At 54.3% G+C, this 16,842-nt stretch overlaps 8 protein-coding genes across 8 annotated transcripts; 5 read left to right on the top strand and 3 right to left on the bottom strand.

The window, feature by feature from the left end:
• Nucleotides 1–72: 72 nt before the first annotated feature.
• On the bottom strand, nucleotides 73–2,772 carry BAUCODRAFT_31874 (uncharacterized protein). Its single transcript, XM_007676168.1, has one exon. It carries the CDS (start codon nucleotides 2,468–2,470, stop codon nucleotides 299–301), a length of 2,172 nt encoding a protein of 723 aa, XP_007674358.1. The 5' UTR covers nucleotides 2,471–2,772; the 3' UTR covers nucleotides 73–298.
• A 424-nt stretch (nucleotides 2,773–3,196) lies between these two features.
• BAUCODRAFT_66702 (uncharacterized protein) lies at nucleotides 3,197–5,096 on the top strand (the record flags this gene model as incomplete). Its single annotated transcript, XM_007676428.1, has 2 exons — nucleotides 3,197–3,219; nucleotides 3,281–5,096. The coding sequence occupies 2 exons, from the start codon at nucleotides 3,197–3,199 to the stop codon at nucleotides 5,094–5,096; spliced, it is 1,839 nt and encodes a 612-aa protein (XP_007674618.1).
• Nucleotides 5,097–5,385: 289 nt separating this feature from the next.
• On the top strand, nucleotides 5,386–7,322 carry BAUCODRAFT_120791 (uncharacterized protein; the record flags this gene model as incomplete). The annotated part of the gene is made up of 2 exons (XM_007676582.1): nucleotides 5,386–5,425; nucleotides 5,479–7,322. The coding sequence occupies 2 exons, from the start codon at nucleotides 5,386–5,388 to the stop codon at nucleotides 7,320–7,322; spliced, it is 1,884 nt and encodes a 627-aa protein (XP_007674772.1).
• A 1,309-nt stretch (nucleotides 7,323–8,631) lies between these two features.
• On the top strand, nucleotides 8,632–10,097 carry BAUCODRAFT_31870 (uncharacterized protein). The gene is made up of 2 exons (XM_007676167.1): nucleotides 8,632–8,910; nucleotides 8,964–10,097. Exons 1-2 carry the CDS (start codon nucleotides 8,868–8,870, stop codon nucleotides 9,848–9,850), a joined length of 930 nt encoding a protein of 309 aa, XP_007674357.1. The 5' UTR covers nucleotides 8,632–8,867; the 3' UTR covers nucleotides 9,851–10,097.
• Nucleotides 10,098–10,457: 360 nt separating this feature from the next.
• BAUCODRAFT_31869 (uncharacterized protein) lies at nucleotides 10,458–12,017 on the bottom strand. Its single transcript, XM_007676166.1, has one exon. The coding sequence runs from the start codon at nucleotides 11,822–11,824 to the stop codon at nucleotides 10,613–10,615; it is 1,212 nt and encodes a 403-aa protein (XP_007674356.1). The 5' UTR covers nucleotides 11,825–12,017; the 3' UTR covers nucleotides 10,458–10,612.
• Nucleotides 12,018–12,069: 52 nt separating this feature from the next.
• BAUCODRAFT_86008 (uncharacterized protein) lies at nucleotides 12,070–13,332 on the bottom strand (the record flags this gene model as incomplete). The annotated part of the gene is made up of 3 exons (XM_007676511.1): nucleotides 12,070–12,901; nucleotides 12,957–13,217; nucleotides 13,278–13,332. The coding sequence occupies 3 exons, from the start codon at nucleotides 13,330–13,332 to the stop codon at nucleotides 12,099–12,101; spliced, it is 1,119 nt and encodes a 372-aa protein (XP_007674701.1). The 3' UTR covers nucleotides 12,070–12,098.
• A 190-nt stretch (nucleotides 13,333–13,522) lies between these two features.
• BAUCODRAFT_137695 (uncharacterized protein) lies at nucleotides 13,523–15,302 on the top strand. The gene is made up of 5 exons (XM_007676581.1): nucleotides 13,523–13,941; nucleotides 14,015–14,024; nucleotides 14,090–14,103; nucleotides 14,167–15,087; nucleotides 15,145–15,302. The coding sequence occupies exons 1-5, from the start codon at nucleotides 13,844–13,846 to the stop codon at nucleotides 15,278–15,280; spliced, it is 1,179 nt and encodes a 392-aa protein (XP_007674771.1). The 5' UTR covers nucleotides 13,523–13,843; the 3' UTR covers nucleotides 15,281–15,302.
• A 318-nt stretch (nucleotides 15,303–15,620) lies between these two features.
• On the top strand, nucleotides 15,621–16,290 carry BAUCODRAFT_406039 (uncharacterized protein). Its single transcript, XM_007676580.1, has one exon. The coding sequence runs from the start codon at nucleotides 15,710–15,712 to the stop codon at nucleotides 16,178–16,180; it is 471 nt and encodes a 156-aa protein (XP_007674770.1). The 5' UTR covers nucleotides 15,621–15,709; the 3' UTR covers nucleotides 16,181–16,290.
• The last annotated feature ends 552 nt before the right edge of the window (nucleotides 16,291–16,842 follow it).

Here is a 16,842-nt window from a genome sequence, read left to right as displayed (position 1 = left end):
GCTTACGTTGCAATCGACGCGTGACTATATTGTAGATGGCTCGTTCTCAGAAGTAGCGGGGGTTGAGAGGCAGTCGAAACAGTAAATACCAAGCCAAGCGATGTATCGGCGGGCAACGCATCATGCGCATTATGACAATTATTCCAGGTGAACCGTAAATGTACATTATCATTAAGTGACCAGCCGGTCGATGGTCTCGCCATGAGTGGGTCAATGGTATCCTGTACGTTCAAAGCCCAGTGGCGCCAGTCCATACCTGAACACCAGATCTCCCCAGGCTATCAGGGGCCGTGTGAAATTAACCCAGCATTCGCTCGATAACGTCTCTGCAACTCATCCACCAACCCACCTCCCTCTTCTCAAGCGCTTTCGCTGTGCTCCTGACATTCTCGATCGCACGCTGCTCCCGGATTTGGTCAGCAGTGAACCAGCTCCCATGCAGTCCATACGGGACGCGCTGTGGGAGATGCACACGAGCGACAAGGGTCCTCACATCTCTTGCATTCACGATCCACAGTTCAGACCTGGCGCGGAGTGGCGAGTTGTCACTTGGCACCTCGCCGTCAACAGTGAGCTGAGACTCGTCGAAAGCGTAGAAGACCAGCCACCCGTCGTCTTCCGAGCTGTTGGTGGAGGCTGGCACGAACCGTGGTTCTTGCGCGAACCATCCCTCTGGCAGCTGGAAAGCGCGTATCGGGTCATTGTCGTCATTACTGGCCAGGATTTCCTCTATCGAGCGAGTGTCGACGCTTCCCGTCACGCTTCTTGGCGGTCTTTGCAGCCCTCTTGCGATGAGCGTCTGCACATCAACCTTGATCAGGAGATCAATCTTCGTGGCCTTGCCAAGCGCGGAGCCAAACGAGGTCACGCTGCTACCGCAGCCGTAGACGTAGCGGGCAGCCTGCATTTCAAGGTCTGTACGCACAGAGGGGAACTCGAATGCAATCGTGGACAGTGCCCACTGGTGCTCGATCTGACCGGTCTTGAGACAGAAGCTGTAATAGTAAAGGCGACATTCGTTCTCGTCCCAGACGGAATCGTACTCTTCGCTGTCAGCAGCGGCCTCGCCACGTCGATTCGGGACTTCTTGCTCCTCTAGTGGAGACTCGAGCAAGGCTGAGCGCTCGTACACAGACGCATTCATGGGGTCGTCGTACTTGGCGAAGAAGGACATCCGTTTCGCCATAGCAACCGTTTTAGGCTTGCGTGCGGCCGGTGGCGCAACGTTACCAGTTGCAAAGACCAAAGTAGCGCTCGTCAGGCGGCAGGCGAGCATATTAACCGAGGTAGTATAACCCGCGGCATCAACAGTATCCCAACTGTTTGCGGTGTGGAATATGCAGCATGCGTCTGTCTCGAACCATCTAACCTGCTCAGGGTGCCGGCGCGGGAAGACTCCAAAGCGAGCTGGTTGGCTTGAATCATAAGACATCGGCGGCTTGCCTTTCATCTGGTTCATTGGGTCCAGTGCGAGCGGCAGATCCATAATGACAGTATGTCCTGTAGAGACACCGAAGTCGTGCATCATCTTAGCACTGTAGATGCCTGGCACAGCCGCATTAAGCATCTTCGATTGTGGCTGCAGGCTCCTCTTCTCATCGACCGGCTCTCGCGCTTCCTGTGGTATGATGCTGTATTGCACATACGGTCGCGCGAACGATGAGTGGAACATGATCATCTCCTTCGTAACCGGATCGAGTTTGGGATGGGCGGTAGTCCACTCGCGCATGAAAGCAATCATGCCACCATCTTGACCGAGCACTCTCTCTACTTCCTGCTGCTTTTTCGCCTGTGCCTCCTCTGCCTTGCGCTCGCCTTCTGCCCAAGCGCCATTGTACCAGCCAACAGTCTGTAGACCGGGAAGCTGTACGCGCATTGGCGGCCCGCTTTCGCATGTCGCCAGCGCTCGTCCATCATGATAGACGATATGCGTATTCGCAACGCTAATCTTCTTGATTTTCTGCTTGGAGCCCGGAAGAAAGCTTAGCAACACCAGGAACAGAGTCCGGAAGATGCGAAACGTAACGTAGATGACCGATGCCACGGGATTGACCAACGTCGCTATCGATGGCAGAATCGGTACTCGAAGTCGAGGAGAAGATAGTGTAGACAGGTATAAGTCGGTCAGCACATATTGATTGACAAACTCCGGAACGATGCGGCCGGCCTTCTGATCTCGTCGGAACGACACGCCCGAGAGCATGCCATCGCCGTCGAACCAATGGGCATCGCGACCGAGATCTTCGTTCGATACAGGATTCCCGCCGTTACGGACATACTCGCCATCGGCGAGCTCATCAGGAATGTCACCGGTATATGTACAGGGGGTGAGGGGTAGAGTCTGCTGTATGGGCGCAAAGTTGCCTGTCAAGTACGGGTGTTTTGCTTGAGGCGTAGGCTGTATCGTGTGGGAGCTGGATGTCCTCTTCCGCTTCTGCCCAGCCGCCAACGTGGGTGCTCCTTCAAGCATGACTGCTAAGGATCGAGTGAGACCGCAAACTGCGGCGGCGATTAGGGCTCGCTGTGGTTGCAAGAAACAGTGATGAGTGATTTTAGCTCCACAACGAATGTTGAGCAGGACCTTGCTGCACTTTAACCTGCAGGCCTGAGTGACCTTTCACGCTGCGCTTCGCTACCTTCCCACCAGCTCTGCTAATGCAATCGTCGAAGATGTCGAGGGCATGGCACAGGGCCTAACAGCAGGTTGCTCGGTCCGCCAATGACGTTTGACTGCTGTAGTTCCACGGTTACCGGCGGCCGCTAAAGCAGGACAGAGCGGCAAACGTTACAGGGGATGCAGGAAAACATGGAGCACTGCTCGCTTCACTACCCGTCTCACGACTTCTACGTGTGGGACTGCGATCGGATCGGAATGATCGTGCCGCAAGTCATCGTGCAGTGTGGCTAATGCGATGTGGCGACTGTTGAGCACGCGGAAATTGGACGAAGCGGACGTTTTCTTTGCTTTGCTTGGCTTGGCCCGCGGGCAGTTTGTTGACGCCGGCAAGCCGGCTTCGCAGTCGGTTCCTGTCTTGGGAGAGGCCGTTGTGTGGCTGTACAGGCAGCGGTGGTACTCGGCACCTTTCCTTACCGGCGCAGACGTGGACGTTGAAAATGTTGTTGGTGTAGCCGGTATGGCTCTGCGACCACGACCACGACCACGACCGTCCGCGAACTCTGTACACAGGCAGGAGAGATGGGCTACGACTACGCTCTAGTGTATGGCTTCCTTGACCTGCCACCGGCTCCCCGAAACATGACGCTGACTGTTCCACCGCAGGCACCTCATCTATACCATTCCGCCTGCAATACTTCTGTCCATAGTCTATTCGCCGCTATGTACGCGGCTCGACATATACAGGATCGTGTTCCTGCTTACCATTGCGGTCGTCTCCACCTTACCATGGGATAGCTACCTTGTACGGGCTAGGATATGGTCCTACCCGGAGACCGCAGTCATCGGCTTAACGATACTCGATGTTCCACTTGAAGAAGTCTTCTTCTTCTTCATTCAGACTTTCAACACGACTCTGCTCTACTTGATCCTGAACAAGCCGATACTGCACAGTGTATATCTGGTCAAAGAGCAGAAAGGTCGGAACGACAAGTGGAAGTATATCAGGCTCATAGGCCAGGTCGCGCTAGGCCTGACACTCAAGAAAGGTGTCGACTATGTGCGCGCTGGGGGTAACGAGACTTATCTGGGCCTCATACTCGTCTGGGCTGTGCCATTCCTGCTTGCGTTATGGAGTCTGTCATACCAGTTCCTGGTCTCCCTTCCAGTTACCAGCACGATCCTTCCAATCGCGCTGCCTACAGTGTACCTGTGGATTGTGGATACATTAGCGCTCAAGCGTGGGACGTGGGTGATTGGCTCCGGGACGAAGACGGGCTTGACTTTCTGGCCCGGCTTAGAGATCGAGGAAGCGCTCTTCTTCCTGCTCACCAACTGCTTGATTGTGTTCGGCTTGGTCACCTTTGATACTGCAATCGCCATACTCAATACTTTTCCGGCGCACTTTCGGCACGTACCAGCCCTACCGACACCATGGTTTGCTATGCGGGCTTTACTGCTCCCGTCGACCACTTACGATGATGACCGCACCATAGGCCTGCAACAGGCGGTTGCACGCCTGCGTGCGAAGAGTCGGAGCTTCTATCTGGCATCCTCTGCTTTCCAGGGTCGCTTACGCATTGATTTAATCATTCTGTATTCGTTCTGTCGAGTTGCAGATGACTTGATCGATAATGCCAGCGACGCGGCAGAAGCGAAGCAATGGGTGCAGAAGCTGAAGACGTTCCTGGACTTGTGCTACAGTGGAAAGGTCAAGACGGCGAACGGCAACTTGATTGATGCCAGAGATCCAAACCAAGGCCCTGCCACACTTTACGCGGTCCGGCAATTTCCACCGGACGCGCAATTAACGTTATTGTTGCTCCCGACCGACAGACTCGACCAAGAGCCACTCTATGAGCTTCTCAGGGGCTTTGATATGGATCTCGCATTCTCAGACTCATCGTTGACTGGGCCGATCAAAACAGAGCAAGACCTGGATCTGTATGGCGCACGAGTGGCAGGTACTGTGGCTTTACTCTGCATCCAGCTCGTCCTGTACCACTACCCAGGCACCTCGGAAGCGAAAGCAAAGCGCTTAATGGGCGCAGGACACGATATGGGTATCGCGCTGCAATACACGAACATTGCGCGAGACCTCATCGTTGATGCGGAGAACAAGCGCGTCTATGTACCGCCAAGCTGGCTCAAGAAGGAGAAGCTCACGCCGGAGTCGTTCGCCGGTGGCCTTACCAAAGCATCTGGTGCCGAGCAGGATGACTTCTTCCTTAAGAAGCTCTCAACGATTCGGCAGCGACTGCTCGATCGAGCCTTCCACTTCTACGATCGCAGTGTCGGTGCGATCGAGGAGCTGCCGGCCCCGGCGAGAGCGCCTATGCGCGTGGCTGTTGAGAGCTACATGCAGATCGCGCGAGAGCTGCGTAAGCCTGGCTTCAAGGTCAAGGCTGGACGTGCAACAGTCCCGGTGTGGAAGCGGTTATGGGTCGCCTGGCGGATGCTCCAGGGTCCGCGAAAGCGCTAAAAAGGAGTAAATTTGTATATATTGTATGCTTGCCAGAAGTTGTAGATACCCATGCATGCATAGTGGAGGGGAGCGTAATAGATTGCCGTCAGTCTCATCCGCTTAACCATGTTTGCTTGCAGACATCGCGACTTTGGCAGTTGGAAAATGATTTGGCGATGCCCAGGCGCTGTAGTCGCGTCATAGTCTAAGCGGCTCTTCTAGCTTCCGCACGCCGTCGTCTGCCCGTTGCATGTGAAAGACTTCAACGTTCACCACGCCACTATGTCTTCGTCCAGAGTCACACTCAATGGGCGCGAACCGCCGGCAGAAGACTGCCATTGTCATAGGTACTCACACTCACTTGTACATCGCCATGCGACAAACTGACATTCTTCCACAGGCGCCGGCGCAGGCGGCGTCTCGACCGCAGCTCGCCTCGCTCGTGCCGGCTTCAAGGTGACGGTGCTTGAGAAGAACTACTTCACCGGCGGACGATGTAGTTTGATTCATACCGATGAAGGATACCGCTTCGATCAAGGCCCATCTCTCCTCCTGCTCCCGCGGCTCTTCCGCCAGACGTTCGAAGAGCTAGGCACGACTCTGGAGAAGGAGGGCGTGGAGCTTCGCAAATGCGAGCCCAACTACCGAGTCTGGTTCGGCGATGGCGAGAGCTTCGAGCTGAGCACAGACCTGGCGCGCATGAAGCACGAGATTGAGAAGTGGGAGGGTGTCGGAGGATATGAACGCTACTTTGATTACCTGAAGGAGGCGCATCGGCACTATGAGTTGTCTATGACCCATGTTCTACTCCGGAACTTCACGTCGTTCATCGCGATGTTCAGGTGGAGCTTCCTACAGCACATATTCACGCTGCACCCCTTCAACACCGTGTGGGGCAGAGCGAGCAAATACTTCAAGACGGAGCGATTACGGAGGGTGTTCACCTTCGCGAGCATGTATATGGGTATGAGTCCGTTTGAGGCGCCCGGCACGTATAGCCTGTTGCAGTACACGGAGCTGGCCGAGGGTATTTGGTATCCCGTAGGCGGCTTTCACCGAGTTATGCAGGCCATTGTTGACATAGGCAAGAGGGAAGGGGTAGAGTACAGGCTGAACACGCCTGTGAAACGGATCGTGTTGGACGACTCAGGAACGAAGGCGCTCGGTGTGGAGCTGGAAGATGGAGAACAGATTCCTGCTCATGTCATCGTCAACAACTCAGACCTGGTCTATGCGTATAACAACCTGATTGCTCCTTCAACAGACAAGCGGACGCCCTTCGCGGAGACCTTGGCGCGGCGACCGGCAAGCTGTTCGAGTATATCGTTCTACTGGGGCCTGTCCGAATCTGTACCGCAGCTCGAAGCGCACAACATCTTCCTGGCAGACGAATACAAGGAGAGCTTCGACAGCATCTTCAAGAAGCATCTCATACCTGATCAGCCAAGCTTCTACGTAAATGTGCCGACGAAAGTTGATGCAAGCGCAGCGCCAAAGGGAAGAGAGACCGTTGTGGTCCTGGTACCTGTGGGGCACCTTATCGATGCACCATTCTCGCAGTCCGATGGCCAAGCTAACGGGCATGTCGTGTCCAACGACAAGTCAGCGGCGAATGGCGACATCAAAGCCGTCTCGCCTCCGACTCAGACCGGAGTTTCGCCAACCACGCATCAAGACTGGCCCGCAATGATTGCACTCGCACGCAAGACCATTCTCTCGACGATTCGCGCTCGCACCGGGGTAGATCTTGAGCCGCTGATCGTCCACGAACAAACGAATGATCCCATGACGTGGAAGGAGAAGTTCAACCTCGACAAGGGCTCCATTCTCGGCCTGTCCCACAGCTTCTTCAACGTGCTATGCTTCCGACCCTCGACGCGCGCCCGACGCGGTAACGACTGGCTTGACGCTAAGCTCGGCGGCGGCGTCGTGGGCAGAGTAGGCGAGCTCTTGTCAGACATAGTGAGGACCGACAGGGACATCAAGGGCTTGTACATGGTGGGTGCATCCGCTCATCCGGGAACGGGTGTACCCATCTGTCTGGCGGGCGGCAAGCTCGTGGCTGAGCAGGTGCTTGAGGACTCGTCGATGTCTATACCGTGGAAGAAGAAGAATGATGGCGAGGGAGGGCCGATCAACATGCAGCTGCTGCTGGTGGCGCTGGGGATCTCGATGATACCCATTTTGACCGCTTTCTTTATTGTATGGACAAGGTTTGGCGAGCTTGAAATGTACGATTACTAGTGGACAGTAATCTGCTGCAGTTCTCCGCCTTCATCGGGACGTCTCAAGTCCTCCGGAAACGGAGACATACGTGACCCGGTAAAAGTATCATTTCACTGCATGCACCGTCTAAGCGGCTAATGAGTCCGGCCAATGTGTCATCAAGTAAAAAAGTCTCAAGCGACAATCAACAAGCCGTGGGTTTACTTACAAAGTGAGTCCTGAGTTTGGAATAAAAAGTCTAGGTTTCGACGACGGCTCTCTCGGAAGCCAAATCAGAGCTGCCCTCAGGATCCCTAGGCCTGGCGCATACCGTCTCGAGTAGATGGCAGCTAGCCTATGGTGTGCAGTAAGTGTCACAGAACAGGCATCCCAAGAACGACATCCGAAGCGACACCCGAGTATAAGCGTGATTTGCCTAGCAAGTGGCCGTCCACGCTTTCAGAGTTCGGCCTCTGACCATTTCTGCTAGCCCTTTTTTGATCCTGCAGCGTCAATAACCACACGAGGTAAAGTGGATGAATGGCATGGGGCACTGATGCCGCTGCTGCGTCTGCGGTATGCAAGTGAATGGTCGCAAATGTGCCACCGATGTAGGGGTTGAATACCATTTGCGTCCTGGCTGTGAAGCTCTGGTCGCTGCGGAGTACCGCACATATCTCGATTCGGTTGGCTACGGCAAGCCGACAGCGACGTTGTGGACGTGAGCATTACCGGTGGAGATGGACTGCAGTCTAACCTTTACCAAGGAACAACAAGTACCGTGCCTTGGCAACGCAGATTGAGGGCACAACTCTAGATTGTGAGCCATGATGTAGCTTGAGTGTTCCAAGAAGCTCAGACAAGCTTTCTCCTTAAGCGCTTGTGGCTTGCCGCTCAACCGAGGTTGCCGCTAATGTCGTGACGACGAAGATCGATGTTGCAGCTCCACGGTCTGTCGCGAGATATTGTTGCATATGCTGCAGTCAGTGAGTGGCGCTAGTGGCTCTAGAATCGACCGCTTCATGGGTAGCGGGAGTCGACGTCAATGGGTGTAGTCACGACGGGCTCTGTCAGTGTGACTCAATGTACCAGGAAGTCTCCGTATAGAGGATATGCCGTAGCGGGAAGGCTACAGTAGGGATGCAAATAGGAAGCCGTGCTATGCCGGACCTATCGCATCGCGGATGCCGGACGACGCTCGGTGCACCTGGGACTATGGATTGGTAAAAGTTCGACATGGGTAAAGTTTCGACGAGGCGATCGCCACCAAACCGGAGTGGGCGCCGTGGAAAACTGTTAGCAGTCGTCGAACCATTAGGGTACCCTGCCGGTTAAGCAAGGTTCGGTCAGTCACTCTCGCAAGACTTCACGATATTTGACGTCACCCGGTCACATCCGGGCAGTTTCATAAGCGTAGCTATCCGTCACGAGAACTAGAAATGAATAGCAAACAAAATCCCTCCTTGAACCGTGGACTCACAGTTCCCTCTCACTCCCACCAACAACGTGCCATCAAGAGCTTCTCGGGATCGTGACAACAACAACCAAGTCGTAGGAGCTACTCAACCGTCACCAACAAGCAAGATGTCTCTCAACAAGCGCGCAAACAACGCGCTCAATACCAATAGTAAGTATGAAGTCGCTTTGACGACGTTGAGTTCAGGTTCTGACCGAGACCAGGCTACACCGTCAATGGTATCAGTCAAGCTGTCAACAACCAGACCCTCCAGATCACCACCCATGGCTCCGACTGGTACTGGGCGGTCTGTGCCGTGATGGTGTGCTCGACGTTTGCCTTCATGGGCCTCGCCGTCACCAAGCCACGCACTCAGCGCATCTTCCACTACATCACCGCTGCAATCACTATGGTGGCCTCCATTGCCTACTTCTCTATGGGCAGCAACCTCGGCTGGACTCCTATTCCTGTCGAGTTCCACCGCAACACCCCTCAGGCACACGGCAACTATCGCGAGATATTCTACGTCCGTTACATCGACTGGTTCATCACCACTCCGCTGCTCCTGCTCGACCTGCTCTTGACTGCTGCTCTGCCATGGCCCACCCTCATGTACGTTATCCTCCTTGACTGGGTCATGATCGTCACCGGTCTTGTTGGCGCACTCGTCGCCAGTGGCTACAAGTGGGGCTACTTCGCATTCGGCTGCGCCGCTCTTGCCTACATCGTCTACGTGCTCGTCTTCGAGGCGCGCAAGCACGCCAACGCCATGGGCCGCGATGTCGGCAAGGCATTTACATACTGCGGCTCCCTCACCACCCTCTTGTGGATCCTCTACCCCATCGCGTGGGGTCTGTGCGAAGGCGGCAACGTCATTCACCCGGATTCTGAGGCCATTTTCTACGGCATTCTCGACCTCTTTGCAAAGCCTGTCTTCGGTGCTCTTCTCATTTGGGGCCATCGTGGCATCGACCCGGCTCGTCTCGGCCTCCACATTCACGATTATGACGAGAAAGATTTGGCCATTGAGATGAAGAGACCTGGCGCCAACGGCACCAATGGCCACACCAACGGTATTACGAACGGCAACTCCACAGAGCAGACCGTATAAGTGAAACCGACACACGGGTCTAGTGCCTCAACTCCACATCGCCTCCATCACTCGAAATAGAGTAGGAATGCAACAAGGCGTACGGCTTTACAAGATGGCAGGTTGGCGTTTGTTACGTATACCCCCAGGCGGTGTTTATACTGCTTAATGAGCTTTGTGCATCGATTACTGCGATGCTTAATGGTTAGGTTCCGTTGTACGATACGTAGTTAATTATAATGGGTCACATGTTCCTTCCTGACGCCGTTCCGTGAGAACTAACACTAGCCTACTGAACCATCGTACAACTGAACATGTTCTTTCGCACCATGCGCTGATGTTTTCGCATAATTCAGCGTTCAGCCCTTAGCGGCCACCGTCGCTTCTGTTCCAACCTAGCTTTCCTGATGCAATGGCTACTTCGCCGAACCTTCACACAAAGTGCGCAACGCCTTGTCGCTTTGCTTTGGTCGTGAAAGGCCCAGCTAGCCGGTGTGCATTGCGGCAGTGCGCAGTCTAAGCAGCAGCTACATCGGAGTCCGAGCCAGCTGGCAAAGATTTGAGCCATCGCACAGTCGTGTCTTCCAAGGAAGCGATCGGGTTGACAGCTAGCATTTGTCAAGCCTCTGAGGTCAGCGAATCTCTGGTCCGCGACGCTTAGAGTATCGCCTTCGGCATTCTCTGCGTCCTATTCTGTTCGCACAGCATCGCATCTAGAATTGATTTCTTCGTCTATACAGCAGTCTAAGGGTATCTGAATAAGCGGACGTCTATCGCTCAAATTCAAGCCTTGTTCGCATCCTCTACAGCCCACCTCACGGCCTCTTGGACACCGTCCAGGATCATGGTAGGCTTACAGCTCGGCTCGCTCCCATCCTGATACACGCCGGTCTTGACCAAAATACTTCGCCACTGGCTCCCATGCGGCGAGTGGTAGTTGTTGGCACCTCGAACATCAGACTCTGGATTGTCGCCGACCATGTACACCCGCTTCAACGGCTCGTTGAGCCCAACGTGCCCGAACAACTTCTTCCGATGCGCACGCAGTCTGCGCTCCGCAAACTCATATGTCGGCTGATACGGCTTGCCGATAATGGTCTTCTGCAGCTCTGCATCGTTCGTTACCGCTCGCCAAAGGCCTGCGAAGGCTTCACGGAAGCCACCTTGACCCAGCCGCGGCAGGTGGTATGAAGACGCCCACCAGAGGTCTGGATTGCTGTAGTAGAGATGCGGTTGACCATCTTGCTGGTAACCATGATTGGGAAGGGATGCGTCCCCGTTCTTGGAAGAGAGCGTGCCCAGATATCCTTGCTTGGACAGCAGAAGATCGAGAATCACGGTACTGTCAAGCCCCCAGTCCCGAGGGTCATTGTAGATGAAGATGGCATCAATCTTCAGGCTTTCGGAAAGCGAGGCCGGGTTAACAGGCTTTGGTAAAGGTCTTGCAAAGCTTTTATAGTAGTCCATGAAGTTGGCCGAGAACGGCCAGATATCCGGGTATGCGCATACTATATCCGCCGGCGTGACCACAGTCCCGAACCCGTAATCCTCGCGTGCGACCCGCGCGCACTTGTCGTAGTCCCCTCCCATAATCAGCACAGTCTTGTCCTTGTAATCATGCATGTCCGCAAAAGGCGTATGCGATTGCACAAACATTCCTACGTCGAGCTTAATATCCAGCTTCTCCGAGAGGTCTGCCACCCGTTCCGTCTCCGACCTCCCACCTCCATTAGTGAGTAAGATGAATGGGATCCGCTGGTCCTGCAGGTATTTCAAAGCCTCGTGTGCTCCTGGTAGTGGATTGGCGGACCGGACAAGGACGCCATCAATGTCGAAGGCGAAGGCGAAGGAGGGATGTTGAGGGACGGAGACCTTGGTCTCGAAGCGGCGGCATTGCGGTGGGTGGAATTGAGGCTGCGGTATCCGCTGGGGTCTACGTTGTCTGGCTACTGTCGTCCACGCCGAGTCCACAAGTGGACGTAGCTTTGTGGCCATAAGGAGGCGAAGCACTGCGGAGCGGGTCGAAGTCAATGGTTGAGGGGCACATTGAGGCGGCTGATACCGCCGAACTACGGCCGAACTGTGGTCTCTAAAGAGGCAGGCACGATAATTCATACAACCCTTCCGATTCACCGGAGACTTTACTGGGCATTGAAGTAAACAAATCAAAAGCAACAAAACTTGAAAGGTACTTTGGTTCGAGTTGCGTCTACTATACGCTGTTGCTGAATCGTCGCTACAGACACTCTCGTAATCACCCGTCAGTCTGCTAGAGATACCCCATCAATACCGCAGCTTCCGCGTTCAACAAACTGCTCCCTGCCGCACCAATAATGGTATTGTGACTCAACGCAACGAATTTGAGGTCGAAAATCCCTCCCTCGTCCTCCCGTACTCGGCCAACACTGACCGCATAGCCCCGATCTGTCTCTCGATCTAACCGTGGCTGCGGCCGATCCGGCTCTTCCATCACTACAATCGCCTGCTTAGGTGCGCTTGGACAGCCCAGATGCTGCGCCTCAGAAACATACTCCCTCATCGCCTGTTTGGCCTCCTCGGCGCCTGGCGCTGGTCGTTTCTGGAATGAGAGAGATACGCAGGCAGTGTGGCCATCTAAGACTGGCACGCGCGTGCATGTCCCACTGATTTTGAGGTCGTCCTGCACCTGGAAGGCCGTTGCATCGCCGCTAATGCCACCCAGTATTTTCCTCGCTTCCTTTTCCAACTTATCCTCTTCGCCAGGGATGTACGGTACGATGTTGTCGATGATGTCCATACTACTCACACCCGGATAGCCAGCCCCAGACACAGCCTGTAGTGTGACTACGGAACATGCAGAGATCGGCCCGAAACGAGCCTGAAGCGCAGCGAACGGTATGACAATGCCAATGACCGCGCAATTTGAGTTACATACTTGGAACCCTGACGTATACTGGAGCTGCTTCTTTTGGTGCGGTATAAGCTTGAGGTGTGACAAGTTGACTGTGGGCACAACTAGTGGCACTATTGGGTCTTGTCGATAGTTCTTCGCATTCGAAAAGATGGGCAGGCCTGCTTTCGCAAACGCTTGCTCTGCACTCAATGTGTTAGTATGTGGACTAAGTGGTAGATCATACACTGCGCGTACCAGCTTCTCCAGCGACATCGCTATCCAGGCCACTGAACACCAGATCACAATTTCCCACAAATTCTTCAGGGCGACATTCTGTGACAACCAGCTCGCCCAGCTCTTTGCTCATGGGCAAGCTCTGCTTCCATCTCACGGCATCTTTGTACTTCTTGCCGGCGCTGCGAGAACTCGCGCCGACAACAGTGAGGCTGAAGTGAGGATGAAGAGCAAGCAGTAGTATGAAGCGTTGTCCCACGGAGCCGGTTGCGCCAAGGACGCCTATGGATGTTAGTTACGATACGGAACAATGACGGGAGCGTGGTGGAAGGACTCACTAACCGCACCGCTTTCTAGGGAAGTTCCTTGTTGGGTTGGTGAAGTGTTCGGCGTCCATTATGCGTGCTTTTCCCAAATACGATCTTTGCTGAACAAATCATTTACATCGGTGACAGGCGGCTCGCGGCAGCTTCCGCGGCTGTCGCAGAACGACATCTCGAACCTCAGCCTTACCCGACCAGCGGACCCCAAATCCTTCCACTCGAGACAACCCTAAACAACCAGAAGATATTGAGCCTTATGAGGTTGACAAATCACAGCTTGAGCTGCGGGCCAATCCATCGGAAAGCAGATGTCAAGATCAGCACAACTAGAACCCGCCTTCTTCCCTCAAGAGTGACGACACACTACCGCGTTCCGACAACTTACTACCACTCCTTTAGCTCCTGCAGCCTTATACGATCAGTCAGGAGCGGCTCAAGAAGTCTACGCGTACAGCTCTAGCTGAGGGCTAGGGCAGCGGTAAGCGGACGCAATGATCAGCATAAGTAGACCACTTCCCTGTCTCTTGTCTACCATCAAACACGTCTTCATTACTTGGTCTGCGGCACTGTCGCTCCTCGTCTGCCATGGACACTGCGTCCGTCATCTCGAGTCTTTCAAGCGTTAAGCGCCAGAACTTTGCGAACGATGAGTCTGCACGTGTTCACGCACTGGGGGAGGCAAGGTACGGAGCTCAAGATGGCAGGAACATCTGGCTTGCTATTAGACCTGCTAACGCTTGTCCTTCCGCTTTCAAGAGCGCTCATGGTAAGAAGACCGTTTTGAAACCGTACCGGACACTGGGCTGAAGTGAACACCCTGCACCCTTGTAGCTACGTCTGCAGAGGTACGGTCTCAATGAAATATGATGATGATGTCCGGCTAATGCTCACAAACACCATCTTCGCAGACCATGGGAAAGGGTCTACGACATGATGTGGCTCGATCCGATTACCAGTGTTACCGCCAAGATCAGCGCTGACATGGGTATCTTTTCGGCTCTGAGCGCGCAACCGCAGACATCGCACGATCTCGCATCAAAGACAGGCACCGATGGTGCCTTGGTGACTCGGTTCTGTCGTTTACTGGCCGCTCGCCAGATTATCAAGGAAGATGATGTCGACAAGTTTTCCCATCTCGAGTTCTCGGAGGCGCTGGCAGATCCCAACGGAGTCGTCAACGGCATACACCATCATTACGACCTTCCTGCTCTGTATGCCCCCAAAGCGCCAGCATATTTCCGCGAAACAAAATATGTCAATCCGACAGACGCCGAGCATCCTCCGTGGCAAACACTTATGGGCTCTCAGAGCTTCTGGAACTACATCAAAGATCGTCCCAGTGTTCTATCGCACTTTCAAAAGACTTTGGCGTCGCTGACCGGCGAGACAGGAGCTTGGACGGAGATGTATTCACCTTCCCATCTTTTGGAGGGTTACGACCCAGCGACTGCTCTGTGTGTCGACGTAGGTGGCGGGCTAGGCCGTGACATGCGACACCTTGCGGAAGCCATCCGGGACTCGCATAGCAACGCCAAAATTATCGTACAAGACCAGGCATCTGTGATTGACGTCTCAATGCATCAAGCCAACCCGCTCCCGTCCAACATTGAATTGGCGGTCCACGACTTTTTCAGGGAGCAACCGGTCAAGGGCGCGCGCGCGTACTTGATGCACAGTATATGCCATGACTGGCCGGACAGCACGGCGCGTGAGATCCTAGTCCAGCTTGCAAAGGCGGGCAAGGCCGGTTACAGCAAGGTGTTGCTGGTCGATGGTGTGGTACCGGAGAAGGGCGCCAGTCCACGAACGGCTCAAATGGACATCAACATGTACGTTACTCCGACGTCTTGCTTACATCTTGGATGCGTTGACTAATGTCAAATAAGGATGCTGTTGTTCGCAGCCAACGAGAGAACTGAGAAACAATGGCGAGCGTTAGTGGAAGGAGCGGGACTCAAGTTCGAAAGGATCTGGAGCATCGAGGGCGCAATACATGTAGTTGTTGAGGCATCAGTGCTATAGAAAAAATAAACGCGATGCACACCTTTTCGTACAATACAACATTCTCCCCGCCGCATAATTAGCTGGCCTTAGGCAGTAACGCTCTGCAACCACGTCAAATGCCTTGCAGGCACGCTTGACCTACTTCTGCTAGCAGCCGCCCATTGTGCCATGTGTGGCAGCGCCTCGCGCCTCCACTAGTATTCCTCGTGCATGCTCGGACCTCAGCTGAGGATGGCAGTGCTGCGGCCTCATAACGAGGTATTTTCATTGGTAACAATGTGTTCTCCTTGCTCCACTTCCGTTGTCGTGTATTGATCTCCTATCACACTTTCAGTCTTTGGCGCGCGAGCATGTTTCAATTCATAGCCAATACGAGACGAGTTACCGCGCGGGCAAGAGCTTGAGAACGGTCACGCGACAGTATGTGCAACGAGCGAAGAAGACACCATGCCTGCCGGGTTGGACGAGGCCACGGCCATCTTGGCCGTCGTCCAAGCTGGCTTAAGCCTTGCGACGACATTGAAGGCCTATGTTGACAGTTACAAAGATGCGCCGGAGGACATCAAGACTCTTGCGGCCGATCTTGAGTCGACCATGCGCTACGTGAGCGAGCTCAAGGAGATGCTCGATGAGAACAAGAAGGCGCCGGTTCTCAACAAAAATGCTGTAGCAGAAGCTGAGGCGCGCCTTGTACAAGCTGAGAACGTGGTAATAGCACTTCAGAACCACATACGTAAAGGTAGCCGGCAAGAGGGACTGGGCGGCCCTCTAAAGCTCGACGACTTGAATACGACGAAGTTTCAGCAGGCAATGTGGTACTTCTACAAGCCTGGCTTTGTGACGGTGAAGAACGAGCTTCACGACTTGGCAACGAGGATCGTGTTGTTCCTGGCGCTGTACGGCCGAGAGAAAAGGTAGACGTTTTCTGCAGACTAGAGTGTACACGCGTCTCTGACAAGTGGCAACCATAGTTCTTCGCCCTTCGAAAGGCGGCTGTATGAGACTCAGGTGGTTGCAGTGGACTACGTGCTCGAAAACAGAGAGCTTCCAGAGGAGATGCAGCCCGTAGGACCCGGCCAGCAAATACCCACAGCAGTCGCTGAACCCTTCGAGCTCCCCTCCCGTCATTCACACCTCAATGATCGGATACCGCCACCCCAGAACCACCATCAGCAGCACGCAACGCAGCAAATCGTCACGACAGGCGCGAGGGACATCGCCGTCCTACCGGCCGCCAACGATCAAGTTGTGCAAGTCTACGACACTAAGCCCATCGTCAAACAGCGCTTCGTGCCTGCGGCTAAGCTTGAGCTTGAGCTGGAAGCGAAGTTCCGCAAGCGACTCGAAGAAGATGAAGCAAAGCGCAAGCAAGCAGAGAAAGAGAAAGTGGAGCTTCAGATGGAGTCGGTTGCCACGTACCGTTCGGATCTTCTAGCGCAGCTTGCCGAGCGGAAACGCAAGATTGACGAAGAGAGAAACCGATTGAAGGAGATTTTTGGAAACGATCTGCCTCCCGCTAAAATTGAGGACTTCTTGAACGAGCGGCACACGCAGGATGTTAGTGAGGATTTGTTTCAGTT

Source organism: Baudoinia panamericana, assembly GCF_000338955.1.
Source record: "Baudoinia panamericana UAMH 10762 unplaced genomic scaffold BAUCOscaffold_4, whole genome shotgun sequence".
Taxonomy (NCBI): domain Eukaryota; kingdom Fungi; phylum Ascomycota; class Dothideomycetes; order Mycosphaerellales; family Teratosphaeriaceae; genus Baudoinia; species Baudoinia panamericana.
The sequence above is the reverse complement of the archived record's forward strand: the minus strand, read 5'-3'. Positions and strand labels throughout refer to the sequence as shown.